Source organism: Mobula hypostoma, chromosome 6, assembly GCF_963921235.1.
Source record: "Mobula hypostoma chromosome 6, sMobHyp1.1, whole genome shotgun sequence".
NCBI classification, from domain to species: domain Eukaryota; kingdom Metazoa; phylum Chordata; class Chondrichthyes; order Myliobatiformes; family Myliobatidae; genus Mobula; species Mobula hypostoma.
In genome coordinates this window covers 107,822,830-107,842,383 of record NC_086102.1, presented here as the reverse complement: position 1 = coordinate 107,842,383, position 19,554 = coordinate 107,822,830, and the positions used below count along the sequence as shown (strand labels likewise).

At 45.9% G+C, this 19,554-nt stretch overlaps 1 protein-coding gene across 3 annotated transcripts in view; it reads right to left on the bottom strand.

Annotated features, from left to right (window-relative positions):
- The window catches only part of stk11ip (serine/threonine kinase 11 interacting protein), a 148,182-nt gene that overhangs the window by 37,308 nt on the left and 91,320 nt on the right, over positions 1–19,554 (bottom strand). For all 3 annotated transcript variants that reach the window (XM_063051405.1, XM_063051406.1, XM_063051404.1), the window contains exon 20: positions 16,572–16,687. In XM_063051405.1, the coding sequence (XP_062907475.1) occupies positions 16,572–16,687 (116 nt within the window). The remainder of the gene's footprint in view (positions 1–16,571; positions 16,688–19,554) is intronic.

Genomic DNA, 19,554 nt, shown 5'->3' with positions numbered 1-19,554 from the left:
TGCTGCAAAACCACAAAAGTCATGTTACTTAAGTGATAATAAAACAGATTTTGTGCTGGCAGCAGCTGATTCTGCCTTCCTGCCTTCCTGCCAAACTCCCACACAGTGCTTGCTCCATTCCCTTCCAGTCATTCTTCTCCTGTTTTGCTTCACACTACTCAATGAATCAAATACAGCGCCTTCACCATTACCAAGATGAAAGCACCCCTTCCCTGGGCATGCCTCAACCGGAACACAGACCACGGAAATCTGCAGCACATTACAGGCCCTTCAGCCCACAATGTTGTGCCAACCATGTAACCTCCTCTAGAAACTGCCTAGAATTTCCCTACCACACAGTCCTCTATCTTTCCTAAGCTCCATGTACCTATCTAAGAGCCTCTTAAAAGACCCTATTGAATCCGCCTCCACCACTACCGCTGGCAGTGCATTCCACGCATCCAACACACTCTGTGTAAAATACTTATCTTTGATTCCCCTTCCCCCCTCACCGTACCTACTTCCAAGGACCTTAAAACTATGCCCTCTTGTGCTAGCCATTTCAGCCCTGGGAAAAAGCCTCTGACTATCCACACGATCAATGCCTCTCATCATCTTATACACCTCTATCAGGTCACCTCTCATCCTCCATAGCCCCAAGGAGAAAAGGCCAACTACACTCAACCTATTCTTATAAGGCATGCTTTCCAATCCAGGCAATATCCTCGTAAATCTCCTCTGCACTCTCTCTATAGTATCCATATCCTTTCTGTAGTGAGGTGACCAGAACTGAACACAGTACTCCAAGTGGGGCTTACCCAAGGTCTTGTAAAGCTTTAAAATGACCTCATGGCTCTTGAACTCAATCCCATGGTTGATGAAGGCTATCATACCATATGCCTTCCCAGCCAACATTGCCAGCCTGCACAGCCACTTTGAGTGTCCTAAGGACATGGATCCCAAGATCTCACTGATCCTCCACACTGACAAGAGTCTTACCATTAATATTATATTCTGTCTTCAAATCTGACCTACTGAAATGAACCACTTCACGCTTATCTGGGTTGAACTCCATCTGCCACTTCTCAGCCCAGTTCTGCATCCATGACAACCTTCCAGAGTATCCACAACACCCCCCAGCTTTTGTGTCATCAGCAAACTTACTAACCCACCCTTCTACTTCTTCAGCCAGGTAATTTATAAAAGTTGTGAAGAGAAGGGGTCCCAGAAAATATCCCTGAGGCACACCACTGGTCTCCATCCTCCATGCAGAATACGAACCATCTACAGCCACCCTTTGCCTTCTGTGGGCAAGCCAATTCTGGATCCACAAAGCAAGGTCTTCTTGGATCCCATACCTCATTACTTTCTGAATGAGCCTTGCATGTGGAACCTTATCAAATACCTTACTGAAATCCATATACACTACATCTACTGCTCTACCTTCATCAATGCATTTTGCTACATCCTCAAAGAATTCAATCAAGTTTGTAAGGCACGACCTGCCCTTGACATCCTAATCAGATTATGTCTCTCCAAATGCTCATACATCCTGCCCCTCAAGATCTTCTCCAACAACTTACTCACCATTGAAGTACGACTATCATTTCCTGGGTTATCTCTACTCTCTTTCTTGAACAAGGGAACAATGTTTACAAACTTCAAATCCTCTGGTACTTCTCCTGTCCCTATTGATGATGGAAAGATCACTGCTCAGCAATCTCCTCCCTCGCTTCCCACAGTAGTCTGGGGTATATCTCCTCCAGTCCCAGCTACTAACTTAATACAGGTGTCCCCCGTTTTTCGGACGTTCGCTTTACGAAACCTCACTGTTACGGAAGACCTACATTAGTTACCTGTTTTTCTAACAGAAGGTGTTTTCACTGTTACGAAAAAAAATGTCGCGCGCCCCGAGCAGCTGCTCTCCCCAGGGTTCGGAACTGCATTCTAGCCAGCATTGCTTAAACACGTGCCTGTGAGCATCTGTTAGCAAGTTGAGTTCTAAGGTATCGGAAATGCCTGAAAGAGCTCGTAAAGGTGTTACACTTAGCGTAAAACTAGACATAATTAAGCGTTTCAATCGTGGTGAACGAAGTAAGGGCAAAGTGAGTTTGGCTTGTGGAAGCTGACGAAGATGATGTTGAAGAGGTTTTGGCATCCCATGACCAAGAACTGACAGATGCAGAGCTGATGCAATTGGAAGAGGAAAGGATAACAATCAGAACCGAATGCAGTAGCGAACTCGTCCAGGAACTGAACATGAAGCAACTGCGTGAGATTTTCGCTGCAATGATAAAGTACGACTTTTATTTTGAAAGGGTATGTTGGTTTAGGGCATATTTGCAGGATGGTTTCAGTCCTTACAAAGAACTGTATGATCTAAAAATGCACGAGGCTAGCAGTCAAGCAAGCCTTCCACATCAGCCACAGCAGACGACAAACCTTGACTTTCAACATCGAGGCAGGCAGACATAGAAGAAGATGACCTGCCTGCCCTGATGGAAGCAGATGACACCTCAGTGTCCACCACCCCAACCCCTGGGCCGCGGACAGATACCCATCCGTGGAGAATGCAGCGGTAGCTGGGAGGCACCTAGCACAACTTTAAGAAAAAGAGCTAAAATAAACAAGCTAATTAATTAGGTGCCGCCCGGCAGGTAAATATCGGCCCAGATCAGAGGCGATTGCTGACTACGTCGCCTCTGATCTGGGCCAACATTTACGTGCTGGGCAGCACTTAATCAATTAGCTTGTTTGTTTCAGCTTTTTTCTTAAAGATGTGCTGGGTGCATCCTGGCTACCGCTGTACCCCTGCATTCTTCGCGGATCGGTATCGGTTCGCTGCCTGGAGGGTGGGGACCACTGCACCACCCCAACCTCCGATGACTCAGCCTAACACACCATCATCAGTGTGCTCTGCGCTGTCCCAATTCCAGTAAGTGATACTACACTGTACATACATTATTACCTTATATAGGCTGTGTATTTTTACGTGTTATTTGGTATGATTTGGCAGCTTCATAGCTTAAAGGTTACTGGAGAGCGCTTGCGCCGTGTTTTTGCCGATGGTGCTTGCATGAGATTTCCGCTACAGAGAACAGTTCAGGCAATGATTGTGGAAAAGTATTTCTACTTTATATAGGCTGTGTATTCATCATATCATTCCTGCTTTTACTATATGTTACTGTTATTTTAGGTTTTATGTGTTATTTGGCATGATTTGGTAGGTTATTTTTGGGTCTGCGAACGCTTACAGATTTTTCCCATATAAATTAATAGTAATTGCTTCTTCGCTTTACGACGTTCCAGCTTATGAACCGTTTCATAGGAACGCTCTAGCTTCAGATGGCGGGGGAAACCTGTACCTTTCAAATGCTCCAGCATATCCTTTCTTAATGTCTATACAATCAAGCGTTTCAGTCCGCTGTAAGTCAGCCCTACAACTGCAAAGTTCCTTTTCACTGGTGAATACGGAAGCAAAGTATTTATTAAGTACCTCCGCTACCTCCTTAGGCTCCATGCATGTTTCCACTCTTGCTCCTGATTGGTCCTATTCTCACACGGCTCATCCTGTTGCTCTTCACATACTTGTAGAATGCCTTGGGGTTTTCCTTAATCCTGTTCACCAAGGCCTTCTCATGGCACCTTCCAGTTCTCCTAATTTCATTCTAGAGCTCCATCTTAGCACCCTTGTAATTTTCTAGAGCTCTCACAGTACCTAGTTTCTTGAACCTTTCGTAAGCTTTTCTTTCTTAACTAGATTTTCCGCATCCTTTGTACACCATGGTTCTTTTACCGTACCATCCTCTCCCTGTCCCAGTAAAACATACCTATGCAGAAAGCCATGCAAATATTCCCTGAACATCTGCTCCCAATTTATGTTCCCAAGTTCCTGCCTAATAGCATCATATTTCCCCCACCCCAATTAAACTTTTTCCCAAAATTGTCTGCTCTTATTCCTCTCCAGTGCTATGGTAAAGGAGATAGATTTGTGATCACTACCTCCAAAATGCTCTCCCACTGAGAGACCTGACACCTGACCAGGTTCATTTCCCAATACCAGACCAAGTACAGCCTCTCCTCTAGTTGGCTTATCTACATATTGCATCAGAGACCTTCCTGAACACATCTAACAAACTCCACCCCATCTACACCCCTTGCTCTAAGGAGATGCCGGTCAATATTAGGAAAGTTAAAAACACCCATCACAACAATCCTATTATTATTGCACCATTCCAGAATCTGTCTCCCTATCTGCTCCTTGATGTCTCTGTTATGATTGGGGGTGGGGGGGGGGAAGGTCTACTAAAAAAAACACCCAGTAGAGTTATTGCCCCCTTCTTGATTCTGACTTCCACCCACAATGACTCAGTAGACAATCCCTCCATGACATCCTTCTTTTCTGTAGTCATGATACTATCCCTGAATAGCAATGCCACACCCCACCTCTTTTGCCTCCCTCCCTGTCCTTTTTGAAATATCTAAAACCCAGCACACTCAGCAGCCATTCCTGCCGCTGAGACATCCAAACCTCTGTAATGGCCTCAACATCGTAGTTCTACATATTGATTCACACTCTAAGTTCATTCGCCTTGTTTATGATGCTCCTTGCATTAAAATAGACACATCACAAATCACCTTGCTGAGTGTATCTTTGCTCTATCATCTACCCATCCTTCCTCACCAACTCCCTATAAGCTGTCTCTACTTGTGTGCCAACTGCCCCACCTTCTGCCTCTTCACTTCGGTTCCCACCCCCTGCAAATTCAGTTTAAACCTCCCCACTAGCATTAGCAAACCTCCCTCCCAGGATATCGGTTCCTCTCCAGTTCAGGTACAATCCATCCCATTTGTACAGGTCACCCCCTCCCCAGGAAAGGTTCCAATGATCCAAGAACTTGAAACCCTGCCCCACCTCCTCGGCGCTATCTTCCTGTTCTGACCTTCCCTAGCTCGTGGCACTGGGCGTAATCTGGAGATTAGTAATCTGGAGATTAGCACCTTGGAAGTCCTGCGCTTCAGCCTCGTTCCTAACTTCCTAAACTTATTGCGCTGGACCTCCACCCCTCTCCTGCCAATGTCATTGGTACCAACATGTACCACAACCTCCGGCTGCTCATCCTTCCCTTCAAAGATATTCTGCAACTGGTCAGAGACACCCAGGACCCTAGCTCCGGGAAGCAACACACTATCCTGGAGTCTCTTTTGCCTGTGCAAAATCTCCTAACTTTCTCCCGAACTATTGAGTCCCCTATGACCATTGCTCCCCCTGACTTCACCCTACCCTTCTGAGGCTCAGAGCTGACCACAGTGCTATTGGTCTGGCTGCTGATGCCTTGCCCAGATTGGTCACCCCCCTCAGCAGTATCCAAAGGGGTATACTGTCGCTGAGGGGAATGGTCACAGTGATTTCTGACTTCTTTCTCCCCTTACCTCTTTTGGTGTTCACCCATCCACTCCTCGAATTCTGCACTCTGAGTGTAACCACCCGCTCAAAAGTCATATCTATCAATTACTCTGCCTCCCAGATGATCCTATGTTCATCCAACTCCAGCTTCTTATTGCTGTCTTTCATGATCAGCAGCTGGCTGCATTTCCTGACTTGAAGATTTAAAAGGCAATGACCCAACCAACAAGGCTGATGGGAAACACACACAAAAATGCCTCAGCAGGTCAGGCAGCATCTATAGAAGAGAATGAACAGTTGATGTTTCAGGCCGAGACCTTCATCAAGCTGGCAGGTGTTAGTCAACATTGGGGCGGGGAAGGTGGGGGGGGGGGTACAATGAAGTAAGAAGCTGGGAGGGGTTACGTTGAACAGGTGAAGGGCTGAAGAAAGAATCTGATAGGAGAGGAGACTGACCATAGGAAAAAGGAAAAGAGGAGGGGAATGAGAGGGTGGTGATAGGCAGGTGAGGAGAAAGATGGGCAGTAGTTTTTGATGGACTCTAGATCTTGGTCTCTGGGGGCTTTGCCTTTGCTCGCATGGTGGGTGGTGGGGGGGGGTTGATGTTTTTGCTGCAGCAAGTGGGGGAAGGGGGGAGAGTTGATGCTTTTACTGCTGCTTGTGCATGGGAGGGGAGTTTGGGGCTCTAACATTTTCTGTCTTTCATTCCTTGGGGTTTTTCTTCTGTTTTGTGGATGTCTGTGAGGCGCAAGAATTTCAGGTTGTATACTGTATACACTCTCTGATATTAAATTGAACCATTGAATCTGGGACCGCTGGAGGCTGAAGAATACAGGTGTCCCCCGCTTTTCCAACGTTCGCTTTACAAAACCTCACTGTTATGAAAGACCTACATTAGTTCCCTGCTTTTGCTAACAGAAGGTGTTTTCACTGTCACGGAAAAAAAGCAGTGCGCGGGGCAAATCAGCACCTGATAAAAGGCAGCGCGTGCCCCAAGCAGCCGCTCTCCCCGGATTCGGAACTGCATTCTAGCCGGCATTGCTTAAACACGTGCCTGTGAGCAGCCGTTTGCAAGATGAGTTCTAAGGTATTGGAAAAGCCTAAAAGAGCTCGTAAGGGTGTTACACAGCGTAAAACTAGACATAATTAAGCGTTTCGATCGTGGTGAACGAAGCAAGGACCAAGTGAGTTTGGCTTATGGAAGCTGACAAAGATGATGTTGAAGAGGTTTTGGCATCCCATGACCAAGAACTGATAGATGAAGAGTTGATGCATTTGGAAGAAGGAAGGATAACAATCGAAACCGAGTGTAGTAGCGAACTGAATGTGAAGCAGCTGCGTGAGATTTTTGCTGCAATGACTTTAATTTTAAATTTTAAATTTTAAATTTATGACTTTAATTTTGAAAGGGTACGTAGGTTTAGGGGATATTTGCAGGATGGTTTGAGTCCTTACAAAGAACTGTACGATAGAAAAATGCGCGAGGCTCAGCAGTCAAGCAAGCCTTCCAGCAGACGATGAACCTCGACCTTCGACATCGTCATCGACATCATCAGCCACAGCAGACGATGAACCTCGACCTTCGACATCGAGGCAGGCAGTCATAGGAGAAGATGAGCTGCCTGCTCTAATGGAAACAGACGACGAGATGACACCCCAGTGTCCCACCACCCTGCGATTCGCGGAGAATGCAGCAGTAGCCGGGGGGGGGGGGGCACACAGCACATCTTTAAGAAAAAAACGGAAATAAACATGCTAATTAATTAGGTGCCGCCTGACACGTAATTGTCGGCCCAGATCAGAGACGATGCAATCGGAAATCGGCACTGATCTGGGCCGACAATTATGTGCCAGGCGCCACCAAGTTAATTAGCATGTTTATTTCGGCTTTTTTCTTAAAGATGTGCCGTGTGCCTCCCGGCTACCGCTGCACCCCTGCATGCTTTGCGGATCGGTATCAGTTGGCAGCCTGGAGGGTGGGGCCCACTGCACCACCCAAGCTCCGACAACTCAGCCTAACACACCATCACCAGTGTGCTCAGCGCTGAACCAATTCCGGTAAGTGATACTACACTGTACATACATTATTTCTACTTTATATTGGCTGTGTATTTTTACATGTTATTTGGTATGATTTGGCAGCTTCATAGCTTAAAGGTTACTGGAGAGCGCTTGCGCTGTGTTTTTGCCAACAGCGCTTGTGTGAGATTTTCTGCCGACAGCGCCTGTGCGAGATTTTTGCTACAGAGAACAGTGCAGTAATGATTGTGGAAAAGTATTTCTATTTTACATAGGCTGTGTATTTCTCATATCATTCCTGCTTTTACTATATCTTACTGTTTTTTTAGATTTGATGTGTTATTTGGCATGATTTGGTAGGTTATTTTTGGGTCTGCCAATGCTCACAAATTTTTCCCATATAAATAAAAGGTAATTGCTTCTTCACTTTACGACATTTCGGCTTATGAACCGTTTCATAGGAACGCTCTACCTTCGGCTGGTGGGGAAAACCTGTATGTAACACCTTGGGGGTTAGAGGACTGTGTACATGCATGGGTGGGAGTGAGGACCAGGGGACTTGCTTTGCTGTTGATGGTTTGTAGCTTGTTCTGTTCTACTTTGTTGAGGTTTGCAGGCATGCTTTGTTGGTGCTGGAATGTGTGGTGACACTTGTGGGCTGCCCCCAGCACACCCTTAGGTTGTGCTGGCTGTTAATGCAAAGGACACATTTCATCATATATTTTGATGTATCGTACTGTGGAAAAGCCCTGGACACTTATATATAGCTAGGTTGCCTAAAACCTTTGCATAGTACTGTAGTAATTTTATGTATTGCACTGTACTGTACTGCTGCTGCAAATAAAACAAATTTCATGACATATGTGAGTGATTCTGATCTGGATCTCTACTGTGGACTGAGTGGGAAGGGGGTAAAGAGAGTGGAATCATGGTTGGGGGAAAAGGGAGTAGGAAGCACCAGAGAGACATCCTGTAATGATCAATAAACCAATTGTTTGGAATCAAATTAACTTCACTGGTGTCTCAGCCCTGAGCGTGTCTGTGCACACACCAGCCCCTGCCCCTGGTCCCTGGTCCCTCACCCTTCCTGGGGTGCTCCATCCTCACTATTCCCAATATCCTTTGCTCCCACCAGGCTCTCCGCACTACATTGACAAATACAGTAATGCATAATAGTCTCAGGCACCCGAGCTACATACATGTGCTAAGATTTATGCACAGTACTATACAGGTGATGAATAAACTTAAATCTTGTCAATAAACATGATTCAGAGAACCCATCTTTCTATACATAAGCCATGAACTCAAGTCAGAACTGGATCAGGGGAAGAAGTGACAGTTTCTGCTCCTAATGTGTATTAACTGAGAGATATGGGTGCTGCTGGTGCAGCCAGAATCCACTGCTCAGCGTTAAATGGCTGCTGAGACATTTTCTAACAATTGGCCTGCTTCAGAAATCAGTAAACACTTAACCAGACATCTGCCTAAAGAGTGAGAGACAACCTTTCCCTGAAGGGCATTACTCAACCAGATCAGAGTAACACATGTCCTGAAATTTGTTGTTCTGCATCAGTAGTACAGTGGAAGACATAAAAATTACTATTGAGGTGGTGCTCGTGGCCCGTACAGAAATCTGATGGCGGAGAAGTGGGCATGTCCTGCATGATGGAGGTCCTTCATGATGGACACTGCATTCTTCAGATATTGCCTTACTAGAATGTCCTTGACAGCAGGAAGGCTAGTACTCATGATAGAGCTGGTCGAGTCTACAATCCTTTGCAGCTTTTTCCGATCCCATGCACTGGGGCCTCTATACCAGATGGTGATACAACCGGTCAAAATGCTTTCCACTGCACATCTGTGGAAATTTACCAGAGTTTTTGGTGACACACCAAATCTCAAACTGCCATTGAAGTACATCCCCTAGTGTGGCTTCTTCCTGATTGGATAGAAATTAAATGAAGAAAAGTAGATTTTCACAACCTTCTACCAGCAAGGAATGCTTACTTAGGCATCATACATCAAAGTTGCTGGTGAACGCAGCAGGCCAAGCAGCATCTATAGGAAGAGGCGCAGTCGACGTTTCAGGCCGAGACCCTTCGTCAGGACTAACTGAAGGAAGAGTGAGTAAGGGATTTGAAAGCTGGAGGGGGAGGGGGAGATGCAAAATGATAGGAGAAGACAGGAGGGGGAGGGATAGAGCCGAGAGCTGGACAGGTGATAGGCAAAAGGGGATACGAGAGGATCATGGGACAGGAGGCCTAGGGAGAAAGACGGGGGGGGGGTGACCCAGAGGATGGGCAAGAGGTATATTCAGAGGGACAGAGGGAGAAAAGGAGAGTGAGAGAAAGAATGTGTGCATAAAAATGAGTAACAGCTGGGGTACGAGGGGGAGGTGGGGCCTAGCGGAAGTTAGAGAAGTCAATGTTCATGCCATCAGGTTGGAGGCTACCCAGACGGAATATAAGGTGTTGTTCCTCCAACCTGAGTGTGGCTTCATCTTTACAGTAGAGGAGGCCGTGGATAGACATGTCAGAATGGGAATGGGATGTGGAATTAAAATGTGTGGCCACTGGGAGATCCTGTTTTCTCTGGCGGACAGAGCGTAGATGTTCAGCAAAGCGGTCTCCCAGTCTGCGTCGGGTCTCACCAATATATAAAAGGCCACATCGGGAGCACCGGACGCAGTATATCACCCCAGTCGACTCACAGGTGAAGTGATGCCTCACCTGGAAGGACTGTTTGGGGCCCTGAATGGTGGTAAGGGAGGAAGTGTAAGGGCATGTGTAGCACTTGTTCCGCTTACACGCAGAACAAGTGCTACACATGCCCTTACACTTCCTCCCTTACCACCATTCAGGGCCCCAAACAGTCCTTCCAGGTGAGGCATCACTTCACCTGTGAGTCGGCTGGGGTGATATACTGCGTCCGGTGCTCCCGATGTGGCCTTTTATATATTGGTGAGACCCGACGCAGACTGGGAGACCGCTTTGCTGAACATCTACGCTCTGTCCGCCAGAGAAAGCAGGATCTCCCAGTGGCCACACATTTTAATTCCACATCCCATTCCCATTCTGACATGTCTATCCACGGCCTCCTCTACTGTAAAGATGAAGCCACACTCAGGTTGGAGGAACAACACCTTATATTCCGTCTGGGTAGCCTCCAACCTGATGGCATGAACATTGACTTCTCTAACTTCCACTAGGCCCCACCTCCCCCTCGTACCCCAGCTGTTACTCATTTTTATGCACACATTCTTTCTCTCACTCTCCTTTTTCTCCCTCTGTCCCTCTGAATATACCTCTTGCCCATCCTCTGGGTCACCCCCCCCCGTCTTTCTCCCTAGGCCTCCTGTCCCATGATCCTCTCGTATCCCCTTTTGCCTATCACCTGTCCAGCTCTCGGCTCTATCCCTCCCCCTCCTGTCTTCTCCTATCATTTTGCATCTCCCCCTCCCCCTCCAGCTTTCAAATCCCTTACTCACTCTTCCTTCAGTTAGTCCTGACGAAGGGTCTCGGCCTGAAACGTCGACTGCGCCTCTTCCTATAGATGCTGCTTGGCCTGCTGCGTTCACCAGCAACTTTGATGTATGTTGCTTGAATTTCCAGCATCTGCAGAATTCCTGTTGTTTGCTTACTTAGGCATATTCAGCACAACGAAGTATCATCCCCTCATCCACATTAACAAGATGTTTCTGAATCTTGTATGTTTCGATCAAGTTCTCTTGCACACTTCTGACTCCCAGCAGCTGATAGGTTGATTCACAGCCTACTATAACAATTACAAGTAGTGGACACCACTTTGTTCATCAAGGGAACTTCTCTTCCCACCACTGACATTATCTACAGGAGGTGCTGCCCCAAAAAGGTGGCATCTATCGTTGAGGACTTCCACATCTGGATTATACCCTCTTCTCACTGCTACCATCAGGCAGGAGGGACAGAAGCCCGAAGTCCCACACCACCATGTTCAGCTTCTATCCCGCTTTAGGGGTAGGACAGGCCTCTTGTACAATAAGATGGACTCTTGACTTCACAATCTACCTTGGTATGATCTTGCACTTTCTCATTCAACTGCACTGCACTTTCTCAGTATTCTGCATTGTTATTGTTTTATCTTGCTCTACCTCAATGCACAGCAATGAATTGATCTGTATGAATATATGCAAGACAAGCTTTTCACTTTATCTTGGTACATGTGACAATAATAACCCTATAATATTACCAGCTATTATCATACAACAATAAGATTCTGGAACCAATCTACACGAGCCTAATCATTACCTCAGCAATGGAACTCTTGCACTACTGTGGAATCCTCTCTTACTGTACATTGCGTGCAATACAAGAAATCAGTACAAAGTCTTTTTTCTTCAGTGTTGTGAAGTGGAGAGGGTCAGTACCTTTTAATCCCTTGGCACTAACATATCAAAGGATCTGTCCAGGGACCAGCACATTAAGTGCCATCACGAGGAAGGCACGACAGTGCCTCTACTCTTAAAAGTTTGTGTAGATTTGTCATGCCTTCAAAAACTTTGACAAACGTCAGCAGATGCACAGTGGAGAGTACCCTGACTGATTGCATCACAGGCTGGTATGGAACACCAATGCCCAGCAATGGAAGAAGACTACAGGAAGTAGTGGACACAGCCCAGTCCATCACAGTGAATATAGTTACAAGAAGTGCTGCCACAAGAAAGCAGTACATCCATGTCAAGGACCCCCACCATCTAAGCCATGACTTTCTCACTATTACCATCGGGAAGGAAGTGCAGGAGCCCTAGGTTCACACCACCAGGTTCAGAAACAGTTATTACCCTACAACCATCAGGCTCCTGAACCAGTGTGGATAACTTCACTCAACTCAACTCTGAACTGATCCTACACACTACAGATTAACTTTCTAGGACACTGCAACTCATACTCTCAGTATTTTCTCTTCACCATTTACACATCGGACTTCAACTACTGCACAGAGTCTTGTCATCTTCAGAAGTTTTCTGATGACTCTGCCATAGTTGGATGCATCAGCAAGGGAGATGAGGCTGAGTACAGGGCTACGGTAGGAAACTTTGTCACATGGTGTGAGCAGAATTACCTGCAGCTTAATGTGAAAAAGACTAAGGAGCTGGTGGTAGACCTGAGGAGAGCTAAGGTACTGGTGACCCCTGTTTCCATCCAGGAGGTCAGTGTGGACATGGTGGAGGATTACAAATACCTGGGGATACGAATTGACAATAAACTGGACTGGTCAAAGAACACTGAGGCGGTCTACAAGAAGGATCAGAGCCGTCTCTATTTCCTGAGGAGACAGAGGTTCTTTAACATCTGCCGGACTATGCGGAGGATGTTCTACGAGTCTGTGGTGGCCAGTGCTATCATGTTTGCTGTTGTGTGCTGGTGCAACAGGCTGAGGGTAAAAGACACCAACAGAATCAATAAACTCATTCGTAAGGCCAGTGATGTTGTGGGGATGGAACTGGACTCTCTGACGGTGGTGTCTGAAAAGAGGATGCTGTCCAAGTTGCATGCCATCTTGGACAATGTCTCCCACCAACTACATAATGTACTGGGTGGACACAGGAGTACATTCAGCCGGAGACTCATTCCACCGAGATGCAACACAGAGCGTCATAGGAGGTCATTCCTGCTGTGGCCATTGTTACGTACCCCGTAACTGGGTTGCCAAACCAGCAGAAATGGACCACTAGTTGGGAGTCTGGTTTACTAGAAACTAATAAAGTTTTATTAAAGAAATAAGTAACACAGTACTCTAATCGTAACGATATAAATGCAACAGGTTAGCAATGATAAAACACGTATGTACACAGAACTAGGGTAATAGGAATCAACCAAGCTCTATAGCAGTCTGGGGGTAAAATGATCAGTCTTAAGTGACGCAGAGTTCAGTTCAGCTGAGTACAGTTCGCAGCAATCGCTGTTGTGCCATTGGAGAGAGAGAGATGCAAATTTGATTCAGGCAGACCTTTGATGTTCACAGGTGGTTTCGGGCGGACCCTTTTATGTCTTCTATCGCGTTGTGGTCACCGACTGTGACCCCTCCGTTCCGGATACGACCGATCTTCCGCGGTGAACCCGGCACCCAGGCAAGGGCGGACACACACACCAGGTTCCCACTGATTGTACCTTTTCACCCTGTGCGTCTATGGTCGGTTCCCGCGAACCGGACCTCCAAACTCCCACCAACTTGTGGGGGCACACCGCTCTTCCAGGGTCTCGTTATCTCGTGGTGTGTGCCATGCCTTAGCGAACCTGCTCTTTTTATCCCCCTGCTGGGGTATCGCCTGTCCATCAAACTTCAAACAGTTCGGGTTCAAAACAACCGGTCTGTCAATATTCTGAATTGTGTTTCTTTTCCATTATCTCTCTCTCCTCTTTCATTAACATTTTGAACGTTTCTCCATTGTCTTCCTTATCTCTCTCATTAGCATCAATCGTCTGATAACTTGGTTTGTCGTCACACCACCAAACTTTACAACTCCTCCCTTGGAGGGTCAGACACCCTGAGCCAATAGGCTGGTCCTGGACTTATTTCCTGGCATAATTTACTTTTTACTATTTAACTATTTATGGTTTATTACTATTTATTATTTATGGTGCAACTGTAACGAAAACCAATTTCCCCCGGGATCAATAAAGTATGACTATGACTATTTTATTTGCACAGAATGCCTTCTTTTGCACATTGGTTGTCAGTTGAAGTATACTATTGTCACATTTCATTGTACCTATATTTCTTTTTTTTTCTGCAAGAAAATGACCTCCAGGAGGCCACAACCTTGTCGTGGTTTGGAGGCTTGCTTGCCTCAATGACCCAGAGAGCTATGCTGGCTGGAGTCAGGAGTTTATGCTTTGTCTCTTGTTAGGGTCACCCATGCCAAACAGGTCAAAGGGTAGAGACGAAGAGTGGTCCACAGGCCTCCAAGTTCAGGGATTCAGCTCAGGGCTATCAACCCTGATTGGTAAAACAAAATTAGTAGAGAAACAGCAATGAAAGAATCCTTCTATATCTGGGTGTGACAGTATTCCTGAGTCGCCACCCAGGACTTGCATGTCTGACAGGATGCAGGAAGCTGTGAATGCTGCCAGAGATAGAGGGCATTCATTGCTGCCCCAAACGCCAGCGGTGTAACGGGCAAAGGACGATGACAACAAGAACATGAATCTCAGTGAAGTACATGGCAACATAAAACACACTTGGATAATAAATTTAGTTTAATCTATGTATAGTTCATATATCCTGTGGTTTGTCTGACTCTCCATGCTTGTGATGCCACTGCAGGCAAGATTTTTTTTGTATGTTAATCTCACCGCACATATGCACATGACAATAAAATCGATTTGACTTGACAGAAATACTCCTGGACAGCACAACCCTTTCACAAGAAGGCTGCTCCTTCCCAGCATTATCCAAACTGCTTCTGATGTAGTTACATCCTTCCTTAAATAAGGAGACCTTTACAGTGCACAGTGCTCCTGATTTGGTTAAATATGCTCTATATTGGAACATAGAACAGCACAGCACAGTACAGACCCTTTGGCTCACAATGCTGTGCCAACCTTTTAACTTATTTTAAGATCGATCTAACCCTCCCCTCCCACATAGCCCTCTATTTTTCCTTCATCCGTGTGCCCATCTAAGAGTCGCTTACATGTTCCGAATGTATCGGACCCTACCACCCTCACTGGCAGCGTGTTCCATGCACTCACACTCTGTGTAAGAAACTGTCATCCCCCTGACCTGCCTCTGACATCCGCCCATATGTTCCAAGAATCACCTGAAAGCATTGCCCCACCGTATTAACCATTTCTGACCTAGGGGAGAAGTCTCTTACCATCCATTCTATTTGTGCCCCTTATCTTGTACACCTCTACCTAGTCACCTTTCATCCTCCTTCATTCGAAAGAGATAAGCCTTACTTCACTCAACCTATACAAGACTTGCTCTTTAATCCAGGCAGCATCCTGGTAAATTTCCTCTTCATCTTCCACTTGCTTCTGTAATAAGGTGACTAGAACTGAACACAATATTCAAAGTGTGGTCCAACCAGAGATGCAACATTACCTCTTCAATTCAATCCAATCCACAACTAATGAGTACACCTTCTTGACCACCCTATGAACTTGTGTGGTAGCTTTGAGGGATCTGAAGACGTGCACCCCAAGAGCCCCCTGTTCTTCCACTACCATGAATCCTGCTCTTGACCCTGTACTCTGCCTTCAAGTTCAACCTTCTAAAGTGCATCACGTCACCTTCTCCTGGATGGAACCCCATCTAATACTTCTCAGCCCCACTCTGGATCTTGTCAAAGTCCTGCTGTGAAGTTTGACAACCTTCTACACTGTCCACAACACCACCAACCTCCTAAAAATATAGAACATAGAATATGGACAGTGATGTTGATTCAACCTTTTAACTTACTCTTGGATCAACCGAACCCTTCCTTCCTACAAAGCCCTCCAGTTTTCTATCATCCATGCACATATCTAAGAGCATCTTAAAAATGTCCCTAATATATCTATGGCTACCAACACACCCAGCAGGGCAGAATTAGTCTATCAAGCCTGCTCAACCATTCAATTATGCATTCACCACTCCCTGTGTAAAAAATAACACCCCTGACACCCCCCCCCTCCCCATACAGACCCCCAATCACCTTAAAATTGCGTTCTCTCGTACTAGCCATTGCCGCCCTGGGAAAATCTGGTTGTCATCTCAATCTATGGTTCTTACTTTCTACACTGCTATAAAGTCACCTTTCATCCTTCTTGTCTCCAAAGAGAAAATGTGGTGGTTTTGACACTGGGAGCTTATGTCAGCAAGGAATTTCACTCTGTATATGACAATAAATTGACCTACGTTTCAAGTTGAAGTCTTTTACTTTCTTGGTTGTTGAGATTGCAGATGTGAGAGATGCTTTCGGGAATAGCCTCCACTAAATGCCACAGCAGTTGTGAAAACAACCAATAACGTGCTCACATCTCTATAGTGAGGATCTTGACTCCACTACCATTTTGCCGAGACCATGCAACCTATTGAACTGCAGCTGACCCTGTGTACTCAGTCACGACGAGTCTGTACAACCTGTTCTCAAATGCACAAGAGTCTGCCAACAATCTCCATGATGCAATATTCCCCCTACCTTAACGAAGCACTGGTATTCTTCCTTGTCCTCAGTGAAGATCTCCACATCAAGAAAGAGTTTCAGCCTATGGTCAATAGTCTGAAAATCCTCAACAGACAGATTAAAATCATCCCCTGGAGAAGCAAGAGGTAGCAGTTAACAACCACAGGTACCAGCAAACAAACCAAAGCTAACCCAGAGAAAATTTACAAGGATGTTGCCAGGACTAGAGGACCTGAGTTAAAGGGAATAGTTAGATAGGTTAGAATTTTTTTCCTTAGCGTGTAGGAGGGAGGGGAGATCTGATATAGCTGTACACAGAAACAGGCCCTATCCCATATCTTACAATTACTATAATATTCAGAACTCTATTGATCTTTTTAGACATGATTCAGAAATTCAATTTCCCCTAAAGAAAATACTCATCTCAGTCCTAAATGCCTAAACCTTTGAGTTACGATGCCTTAGTTGTGGACTCATCTGGAGGAAGAAACGTACAGCACACCCCACATTAGAGGGATTGCATTTCTAGAAATATGACCGTATTGCAGTTTTCCATGTTGACAAAGATCATCTGTCACATCCGCGTTTCTTATTAAGTTCACGTACGACACAGAAACCGGCCCTCAGGCTCAGAGTGTCTGTGCTGAACACGATACCAAATTTAATTCATCTGCTTTGCCTGCACATGGTCCATATACATCCCTGTGCATTAAACACCTCCTTGGCACAGACACTCCAGTACGGACTGTCAGGAGTGCTTCCACCACCACTCCCGACAGTCTGCTCTAGACATACTCTGTTTAAAAAAAATACTTGCCCCCTGCATCTCCTTTAAACTTTCCCCTTCACAGAAGATCATGCTCTCTAGTATTTGATATTTCTACTCTGACGAAAACGATTCTGACACTTTACCCTATCAATTACTCTCATAATTTTACAAACCTCTATCAGTTCTTCCCTCAGCTTCCACTGCTTCAGAAAAACAACCCAAGTTTGCCCTACCTCTCCTTACACCAGTCCTACGCTAATACCATGTTAATCTTTACCCATCAACTCCCCTCAAATTCTACTCCTCACTTACATACTTGGGGCAATTTAGAATGACCAATTAACCCACCAACTGGCAAGTCTTTGGGATGTGGGAGGATGCAAGAGAAACATTTGTGGACACAAGGAGGACATGGAAACTTCACAGACTTAAGACTAGGACACAGGCAGCATCTATGGAAAATAGTATAGTCGCCGTTTTGGGCCGAGACCCTTCATCAGGACTCTCCTGCCTGGCCTGCTGAGTTCCTCCAACAACTTGTGTGTGTTGCTTGGATTTCCAGCATTTGCAGATTTTCTTGTGTTTGTGATTTTCTCTCCCAGCTATTTCTGGCATCTCTAAGCCTGAATGCTTGAAACCACAGTGAGCAAAACTGTTCTGAATCATCTTACTGCTTATTTCTCACCAACTATCAGCGACAAATATCACTGCTTTTTGAACACAAACACACGCAACTGACCCTACTTAAAACTGATTGCTCTAAGCACAGTGTAGTCTGATGGCCACGCAAGTGCATGTGACTGATGCTAGCAAGAATCTGTTCAGCAACAGTCTCAAAATAAACGAAGGAAATCCCAGCTATTTTCTTGATTAGTTTTCGTTCTTCAAGCATTGTCCCAAATAAGCTGCTGCCCCGATTAACCAATGACCCATTTAATTGGAATCCCACCAATACAGTCTGTGGTAATGAATTCCACAGATTCACTGCCCTCCAGCTAAAGAAAGGAAACTATACATAAATAAAGCGACACACATCAAAGTTGCTGGTGAACGCAGCAGGCCAGGCAGCATCTGTAGGAAGAGGTGCAGTCGACGTTTCAGGCTGAGACCCTTCGTCAGGACTAACTGAAGGAAGAGTGAGTAAGGGATTTGAAAGTTGGAGGGGGAGGGGGAGATCCAAAATGATAGGGGAAGACAGGAGGGGGAGGGATAGAGCCAAGACCTGGAGAGGTGATAGGCAAAAGGGGATACGAGAGGATCATGGGACAGGAGGTCTAGGAAGAAAGACAAGGGGGGGGGGACCCAGAGGTTGGGCAAGAGGTATATTCAGAGGGATAGAGGGAGAAAAAGGAGAATGAGAGAAAGAAAGTGTGCATAAAAATAAGTAACAGATGGGGTACGAGGGGGAGGTGGGGCCTTAGCAGAAGTTAGAGAAGTCGATGTTCATGCCATCAGGTTGGAGGCTACCCAGACGGAATATAAGGTGTTGTTCCTCCAACCTGAGTGTGGCTTCATCTTTACAGTAGAGGAGGCCGTGGATAGACATGTCAGAATGGGAATGGGATGTGGAATTAAAATGTGTGGCCACTGGGAGATCCTGCTTTCTCTGGTGGACAGAGCGTAGACTACTGTAAAGATGAAGCCACACTTAGGTTGGAGGAACAACACCTTATATTCCGTCTAGGTAGCCTCCAACCTGATGGCATGAACATCGACTTCTCTAACTTCCGCTAAGGCCCCACCTCCCCCTCGTACCCCATCTGTTACGTATTTCTATGCACACATTCTTTCTCTCACTCTCCTTTTTCTCCCTCTGTCCCTCTGAATATACCTCTTGCCCATCCTCTGGGTTCCCCCCCCCCCTGTATTTCTTCCCAGACCTCCTGTCCCATGATCCTCTCGTATCCCCTTTTGCCTATCACCTGTCCAGCTCTTGGCTCTATCCCTCCCCCTCCTGTCTTCCCCTATCATTTTGGATCTCCCCCTCCCCCTCCAACTTTCAAATCCCTTACTAACTCTTCCTTCAGTTAGTCCTGACAAAGGGTCTCGGCCTGAAACGTCGACTGCGCCTCTTCCTATAGATGCTGCCTGGCCTGCTGCGTTCACCAGCAACTTTGATGTGTGTTGCTTGAATTTCCAGCATCTGCAGAATTCCTGTTGTATACATAAGTAAAGACTGGCAAACAGCCAAAGATGACAAATTGTGCAAATACAAATGTATAAATATAC